The following is an 8,965-nucleotide window of genomic DNA, read 5'->3' as shown; positions in this document are numbered from 1 at the left end:
GCACGAAAACGGAGGCGGCAACAGAGAAGATTGGAGGGGGAAACTCCGCCGGGATCACCGTTGGAGGGATCTCCACCTTCTCCAACGTTTCATCATCATCACCATGATCAAGGGAGACTAGTTCCACCTCTGGACTATGGGTTTGTGGCAGTAGCTTGATCTATTTCTCTCATGTTCTTCAAAGTTCTTAGTGCCACATGAGCTGTCTCACATTATTATGGCCATATTTGTAGAATACTGATATTGCCATGTCATGTTGCTGACCTATGCACATAAACTGATCCAATGTAACTAGAAAACCAATAAACAAGTATGTTTTTTCTGAACTGTCTACTACTCTTCAGCTGCTAGAGCGACCACAAGGTCGCAACAATGGCAATCCAAAGGTCATCGAAGAGGCGGCGCTCACGCGCCATATCCTCTCCGCATGTTCGGCGATTTTCTCTCCCGTTACAACTCACGGGTACATTTCTTAGTACTATACTATACAAATAGAATGCAGAAACGCTAATGCAGAAATAAACTACAATACTTCAATCTCTTTTCTTTTTCTCAAAAGGAGGTTCAAACCTTCAGCCTTTGCATCATCATGACACACACAACCCTACAAGTATTTCTACATGTGGGTAATGCAGAAAGTAATCGAGCATACAGATAAAATGTACTACAGACAGATACAAAATCAAACGGAAGAAAGAAACGATTTGCTAACTTTATGAAGATTCAGGACCAGGTAGGGATGGCAATGCTGGTGTGAAGATAATCAATATGATTGGTAGGTGATTGTTTGGCCGTTGAGAACACCTTGAGTACTTCCTGCATCGTTGGACGGTGTGATGGATTGGACTCTATGCACCGAAGAATGACGGTGATTACATGAAATATCTCACTTGCGATCTCAGCTTCCGGGATTTTGAGCCGGGTGTCCAGAAAATTCCGAAATAATATAGTTTTGTTGTCCACAGACGAAAGGAAATCACCTGGGTGATTTCCCATAATCAACTCTAGAACCAGCACCCCGAAGCTATAGACATCGCACTTCTCGGTCACCCTTGTTGTGTATGCAAGCTCTGAAGAAACATCAACATATCAGAGTTAATTTTCATTAAAAAAATTATACATGTGTATTGATCTACAAAAATCTTATACTATAATGATATATAAAACAAAAATAGGGATATAATTTTACCTGGGGCAAGATATCCTTTTGTCCCAGCAAGATTTGAGCTGTTCGATGCATGCACATCTAGTATTTTTGCTAGACCAAAATCTGAGATGGAGGCTTTAAATTCTACATCAAGCAATACATTGCTGCTTGTTATATCTCTGTGAACAATTGGCGTGAAGCAACCGTGATGCATGTAAGACAAAGCATGAGCCACATCCTGAACAATATTTAACCTCCTGGTCCAATGCAATTCAACTGCAGTTTCCTTACCCTTCAAAGATGCTAATAAGCTCCCTCTATCCATGTACTCATACACAAGGAATCTTTCTTGAGATGCAGAGCAGTAACCGAATAACTTTACAATGTTGCGATGTCGTATGTGCAACAACGCATGTATTTCACGGTCAAATTGCTCATCATCTTCCATCTTATGGATCTTCTTTACTGCAAACACTTCACCATTTGGTAACTGAGCTCTGTAGACAGATCCATTCCCTCCAAATCCAATGCAATGAGCATCGTTGAAATTGTTTGTGGCATCAACAATTTTTTTGTACACATCCTCCCCGTCAAAGTTCCAAATGGTGAACATGTTGGTTTGTTGTCCTTCATTTACAGTTTCTGCCTTTGCTTTATTTTTCTTCTTGCATTTCCATGTTACTAGTGCAGTGGCAAACACAAAAGATACAACAATAGGTATAACAGCTAGCAAAATAGCTCTAGAATGCCTTTTTTGTCCACTACTTTGAGGAAGATCACAAGGAGTCAAACCTTTCACAACGCCACACAATTTCTTATTATTCACGAACCATTTTATTGGAGCTTCTTCGAAGAGCTTAGTATGTGGCACTGGCCCTTCCAATTTGTTGTATGACACATCCATGGATAGGAGACTGGTCATGCTTTGAAATGATGGTGGAATGCTGCTATTCAGGGCATTGTGTGAAAGATTCAAGGCCTCAAGCGTACTAAGACCACCTAGCATACTTGGAATAGTACCATCAATTGAATTTTCACTTAGATCTAACAAATCTTGCAGGTTTGCCAACTTCCCTAGTTCGATGGGAATGGTACCATTGAGGTGATTACTGCTCAACTTTAGAAAGTGAAGCTTCGAGCAGTGCTGAATTGATCCTGGTATATTTCCATATAGGTTGTTTGATGATAAATCTAGGTACTCCAGATCTATCAGTGATCCAATTTCTTGGGGTATATTTCCATGGAGAATGTTACCAGAAAGGCTCAAACTAAACAATGATGTTATGTTGCCGACTTCCGGTGGAATATGACCTTCAAGCTTGTTTGATGAAATATCAAGTACACCCAACTGCGATAATTTTCCTATGCTTGATGGTATTACTCCAGTTATATTGTTGTTTGATGCACGCAACATGGTGAGATTGTAGCACTCACCCCAACGATGAGACAATTTACCAAATAGCTTATTTGAACTGATATCAATATAGACAAGATTTGGATGAGCTCCCATGCCTGTGATATCTCCTTCCAGATTATTCCGTTCAAGTCGAACCCTGACTAAGCTCTTACAACTTAACAACGTTGGTGGCAAGGCTCCAACCAAGTTGTTGTCAGTAGCGCTCAAAAGTTGTAGCTGACCTCCCGCACAAAGACCAGATGGCAAGGCACCAGAGAGGTTATTAAAAGCGAGTGCCAATGTTGATAAACTCTTTATATTTCCGATTTCTTGAGGAATGTGTCCGGAAAGTTCGTTCTGTATCAAGTTCAAGAGGATGAGTTTTGTCAAGTTTCCTAAGTTATTTGGGATGGAACCTGAGTGTCTGTTTTCACTAAGGGCCAAGTATCGTAAGTTCACCGCATCACCTATTTCTCGAGGAATGTGGCCAGAAAGTTGGTTAATGTCAAGGTACAGGGTAGTCAGTTTTGTTAAATTCCCTAAGTTGCGTGGGATAGAGGCTGAGAGTCTGTTTGTACTAAGATCCAAGGTCTCTAAGTTCACAAGGTAACCTAATTCTTGTGGAATTTTCCCAGCAAGCCTGTCCTTCCAAAGACCTAAGTAAATCAATTTTGTCAAATTTCCTATGATGTTTGGGATGGAACCTGATAATGTGTTGTTGCTAAGACTCAAGTGCTCTAAGTTCACAAGGTAACCTAACTCTCGTGGAATTTTACTAGAAAGCTGGTTCGTGGCAAGCTCCAAGGCAATGAGTTTAGTTAAGTTGCCTATGCTAATTGGGATTGAACCCGAGAGTGTGTTCCTATGAAGATACACATATTCTAAGTTCACCAGACAACCAAGTTCTCGTGGAATTTGCCCTGAAAGTTGATTTGCATAAAGATACAAGGTGGTTAGTTTTGTCAAATTTCTAAAGCTGTTTGGGATGGAACCTGACAGTGTGTTTCCACCAAGAGCCAGGACTTCCAAATTGACCAAATTACCTAGTTCTTGTGGAATTTGACTAGAAAGTTGGTTGTCCGAAAGGTCCAAGGTCGTGAGGTTGGTCAAGTATCCTAAGTTGCTTGGGCTGGAGCCGGATAAATAATTACTAGACATATTTAGAGCGACCAAGTGCTTTAGGTAGCCTATTTTTGAAGGGATGTGACCAACTAAGTGATTGTCTGACAAGTCGAGGGTCACAAGATTAGCACTCATTTTGCCTAGTGGAAGGGAGCCTCTTATCTGGTTGCCTTGCAGGAGTAGAGCTTGGAGCTCCACGAGGACCTCGATGCCGGGAGGGATGCCCCCAGTGAGGTGGTTGTGCGAGAGGTCAAGGTGCCTCATGGTCGCCAGCACCGAGAAATTGAGGGACGCCAGAGACCCTCTCAGCATCCTCCCCCGAAGAGAGAGGCCGCTGATCACGGTCTGGTGCCCGCGCCGGTGTGCTGTGCACCTGATCCCGTGCCAGTCGCAAGTCGCCGACGTGTTCTCCCAGGACAGCAGGATGTGCTGGCTCTGGCTGGTAAGGCTGGCTTTCCATACAAGAAGCGCTCTGGCCTGTCCCTCGAGCACCGTCGCGTCCGGTATGAGGGTGGCGGCAGTGGCCGTGGTCAGCAGCAGCAACAGTACCACGGCGAGAGAAGCGAGCACTTTAGGTGGCTCCGTCTCCGTGGCTAGCATTTTGGCTGCGATGGAAATGGCTCTGGTGGCTGTGAGAGGTGCTTGCGTGATATACTAGTATATGTAGAGTTTGCAGCAGCCTATAGGTAGGTAAATGTTCGGCACCTTCGTGATGCTTGTCCAAACCGAAGTAGGGAGTAAACAAAGCCCCATTCGTTCTAGCCAATGATTGTAGCTTACATCACGTGCTCAAGCAAGAAGTTATTAGAGCAACTCTAGCAGACACGGTATATCAGTCCGCATATGGCAGTTTAGGCCAAGGTTTAAAATAGCACCATATTTTTCTGATAATAGCGCGCTATAGTATATCTAGAGGGTCCACGCTAAATTTTAGTAGTAATTTTGCTCGTTGTGACGCTATTTACGAAATAGCATGCTATATCGTGCTAAAACTTCATAGCGTTAGCGTGCTATTTTTTCAGGCAAGTTGCTTTCACTCTTTCGTGGTGATGAATTGCAATCTGTTAGTTCCACTTCTAAATCAGAAGATAATATTGCTAATGCTAATAATTGTTAATAAATAATTTATTCTATGTTGTTGGCTTGTAAAATATTGATGTTAAAATATTTGAGATCTAAATTTATATGTGGTTATGTATGTGTTATGTGGCTGCTAGGGTTTGGGAGGGAGAGAGGGCTGCGAGGGCGCGAGAAGGCCGGTCGGGCAAGAGGGAAGGGATTTCCTTTTTAATTTTTGCTTCATTAGATTGATACATCTCCGCTCCTTATATAGAGAGAGGTTTACTTGACTCCCTAAGCAAACGACCCTTATCTCTAATTAACCCTAAGACTAACGGGCTATATCGCCAGCCCAAGCCCATTACGTACTCTAACACTACACCCCACCTGGACATGCAGCTCGTCCTCAAGCTGCAACCTAAACAAACCATGACTCGACGCAACACAAACCTAACACCTAAAAACGAGTCTTTTACATCTCGGCTTGTTTTATTACTCTCAACCTGAAATGGACTGGGACGCTTTATTGTTGTCCCCGAACATAAAGTGGACACCATCCGCCCGTCGGACGTGCACCTGTACAGCCACCTGGATCCCATGGAAACCAGCGGGACAAAAGGAGCCTGCGCAGCGGCCGGCGGCGGAATGCAGTGGTGCTACGCGGTGCGCTCCTATCGGTGAGACCATGCCTTCTCCCTGCCGGATGACTGTCGATGGCGCAGACTTTGAGGTCGCTGCCCACGGGAAAAACAGCATGTCCGCCGCCCGTGGGGGAAACCGCACGCCCAAGATCCCCGATGCAGCGGACGAGAACGAGGTCCGTTGCGCAACGAAGCACAACTAGGAGGAGCTGCAGATGTAGATCACGCATCTCCCGCACACGCCGACGCACTAGGAGGCCGCGTGCAGCAGCCTGCAGCCTCACCACCGCCGACACGTGGCGGATAGCGATCCAAGCCGGAAGCGGTGACGGCGACAGAGTGAAACGGACCTGGTGGAAGGGCATCCCGGGCGGTGTCGATGTAGAGCCCGGGGCCAAGGTCGCTCCCACACCGTCGAAAGGCAGGGACGGCGTCGGTGGCGGCAGCAGCCGCTGCTGCGGTGTTAGTGGCGACGGCAGCTGCTGCTATTGCAGCTGCCCACCGAACGGCAGGGACAACATCGGTGAGGACAGCAGCTGCAGCGGCGGCGTTGGTGGCGGCGGCAGCAGCTGCTGTTGCTGCAGCGTCCCGGTGGGGAAGAAGGCGGCCGACTGCTGGAGAAGAGGGACCCCCGGCGCCGAGGTAGGGCCCGGCCCGGAGATGGTGGACAGCGGCAGTGGGGACTGTAGCAGCCCGACATCGGGTGGCGGTGATGACAGCAGCAGCGTCGGCTGCAGCGGCCCGGCGATCGCGGCGGACGCCGCCTGGTGCGTCGCTGCCACGGCAGCAGCGCCGCCGGCGGCGGCGGCCCGTAGGGACCGGCCAGGATGAGGCGGATCTCCTGGACAACAGTGGTGAGGTCGCGGATTGCTCCGGCGATCTCCTCCGGGGTGAGGGCGACGGGAAGCGGCGCAGTGGAGGTGGCCGGCATTGGCCTGGGCGGGGCGCCGGTGGTGGTGGCCATCGGGCCAGTGGTGGTGGGATGGCTGGACATGATCGAACTTGGAAAGCTGATACCAAATTGTTATGTGGCTGCTAGGGTTTGGGAGGGAGAGAGAGGACTGCGAGGGCGCGAGAAGGCCGGTCGGGGGCCTTTTGCCCACGGCCGGGCAAGAGGGAAGGGATTTCCTTCTTAATTCTTGCTTCATTAGATTGATACATCTCCGCTCCTTATATAGAGATGTTTACTTGACTCCCTAAGCAAACGACCCTTATCTCTAATTAACCCTTAGACTAACGGGCTATACCGCCAGCCCAAGCTCATTACGTACTCTAACAGTATGTATGATTTAGTCACTTTTGGACTATATATCCATTCATTCTAGTAAAATTATTTGTTTTTAGGCTATATTTAGTATTCTTTTAAAAACGCTATTTGAAATATACCACACTATTAGCACGATATAGCATCCATAGCGTTTGAATGAGGCTACCGCTATTTTATTTAGCATGCTATTTTAAACCTTGGTTTAGGCTGATATGCGGATTTCGCTATTTTTTCGACCAGACCAGACATGGCATTGGGTTTTGCTTGCATCATATACTAGTATATGTAGAGTTTGCAGCAGCCTAAATGTTCGGCACCTTTGTGGTGCTTGTCCAAGCCGAAGCAAACAAAACCCCACTTGTTCCAGCCAGCACACCATGACTGTAGCTCGATCTCGATCATGTGCTAAAGGACGAAGTTGTTACATCTTGATCTCTATTTACTTGCGAGAAATTCTCGTTCGAGAGAATACAACAGAAAGGGGAAAAGGAGCCAAGCAAGAAGCACCGCATCTGTCCCGATTCGGTCAGCCTACTAGTTCTTTTTTCTTTTTGAAACGGAAAAAAAGTTTTTGCCTTATATTGATATAGAAGAAGTAAACAGGTATATGGCAAGAGCTATAAAAAACCGAAAAAAGGGGGCGGAACAACTCCGCCCCGGAACAACTCAGCTAACAAGCTCTGCCAGGATTTTGGCGCCTGCAAGGATCCAATCTTTCCTTCTCCCCGAATCTTGTGTATACCGACCGACAGCAGCGAGAACTTGTTGCTGAAGACGCGTTCATTCCCCTCCTTTCATATCTATATAAGGCAATACCAGTTCTAGTTAGGGCAGCGCTGAGCATCCTCGGGGATCAAATCCCCAATCCCCGGGTCGCCAGCCCTTCGATGCGAGTAATAATAACCGTTAGATTGAAGTCAACGCACTCGCCGGGAAAAAAGAAACCGCCGCCTGCTTCGGCAGAAGCCGCTCCGGCAACACATACGCTCGCTAAAGCTGAACCTCCGTCCACCCCGGTAGCACCGTCGGTTGCTACGGCAGCACCTTCGTCCGCTCCGGTAGCACCGCCACTCGCTCCGGCAGCACCGCCATGCTAGGCTTGTAGCTCCGCTGTGGCAGCACTACCTCGGGCATGGACGGCCTCCTTGCAAGACACGACGCTTTGTTTGTAGCAACGGTTGGCACCACTTTTAGCTCTATAAATCACCGTTTGTAGCAAATCGCCGCCCTTATAGCAGATGTCACCGTCAATTGTACCTGCCGCTGCTACCGCAAGTAGCAACACCGCCGCCGCCACAAGTAGCATATACCGACGCCCTTTATAGCATACATGGATGCCGATTGTAGCAGCAGCCGCCACAAGTAGCAGATGTCGACGTCGTTTATAGCAGCGCTGTAGGTGGAATGGAGTAGGGAGGGTCGGTGGGGTGCCGGAGGGTCAATCGCCGGAATTGCGCCGGCAGCCGTGCGGAGACAAGGATTGGGTGATGGGGCGGCGACGCGCGGAGGGAAGTTTCAGCGTGGGTTTTCTTCGCGCGAGCGTCGAGCGATGCCACGCGCTGCAGCCGGAGCCCAAAGTATACCGCCGATGATAGGGAAAAACGGCACGCGCCCAAAATTTTCTGCAGCGCCGCGCCATATACAACGCCTGCTGGGGAACGATTTTGAGCTCCAACGCTGCATATCGGCGGTATATATAGTGCACGGCAGTGGCGGAGCCAGGATTGGAGCAAATCCTGGACCAAAAACTAAGAGGAAAGAATAACTAGAAAAACTCTTGTAATAAGAGAGAAAATTTGGTACTGTAGCAATCATGCACATATATTTTCAGATCGATTGCTAAATCTCCAAGAACGTACATGAGGATTTGTTGACGTGTTGAGAACTTGAGATCGATGGAAAATATCTCTTCATCTTCTGTTCCTACACATGAAATCAACCACAAACAATTGTTAAACTCTGTTCCCTGGCTGGCTAGTGTCTATTTCTTAAACAAACAATTACCGGACAGTTGGACTGTTGGAGTCTTGGAGATCGATCAACACTCAACAGAAGTCCCTGCAGCGGGGTCTCTGAGATCGATTAACAGCAGTCTGGTTGCAGCTCAGCCCTCAGCAGTCCTGCAACTCAGAAATCCGGCGGGCCAGGGGTCAATGGCCAGGGGCGGGACGCGGGGCGATGCAGCAGTGATGAAGGCCGGATGTGGCGGCAGTGTAGCGCACGCGGTTGATGATCAAGGACGCAGCCGGCGACCCGACGTGGCCTCGTTGGCGTGGCGGCGTGGCGCTGCGAAAGTTCCAAGATCGAACCCTCCCTGGGTATCGCGTGCGGGC

The 8,965-nt window shown here is 48.1% G+C and overlaps 1 protein-coding gene across 1 annotated transcript; it reads right to left on the bottom strand.

Annotated features, from left to right (window-relative positions):
- Nucleotides 1-348: 348 nt before the first annotated feature.
- On the bottom strand, nucleotides 349-5,036 carry LOC127345207 (uncharacterized). Its single transcript, XM_051371652.2, has 2 exons — nucleotides 1,190-5,036; nucleotides 349-1,070 (listed from the first exon to the last, which is right to left on the bottom strand). Exons 1-2 carry the CDS (start codon nucleotides 4,263-4,265, stop codon nucleotides 724-726), a joined length of 3,423 nt encoding a protein of 1,140 aa, XP_051227612.1. The 5' UTR covers nucleotides 4,266-5,036; the 3' UTR covers nucleotides 349-723.
- Between the last annotated feature and the right edge of the window lie 3,929 nt (nucleotides 5,037-8,965).

The sequence above is a fragment of the Lolium perenne genome, chromosome 1 (assembly GCF_019359855.2).
Source record: "Lolium perenne isolate Kyuss_39 chromosome 1, Kyuss_2.0, whole genome shotgun sequence".
Classification (NCBI taxonomy): domain Eukaryota; kingdom Viridiplantae; phylum Streptophyta; class Magnoliopsida; order Poales; family Poaceae; genus Lolium; species Lolium perenne.
This window is presented reverse-complemented; position numbering and strand designations above follow the sequence as displayed.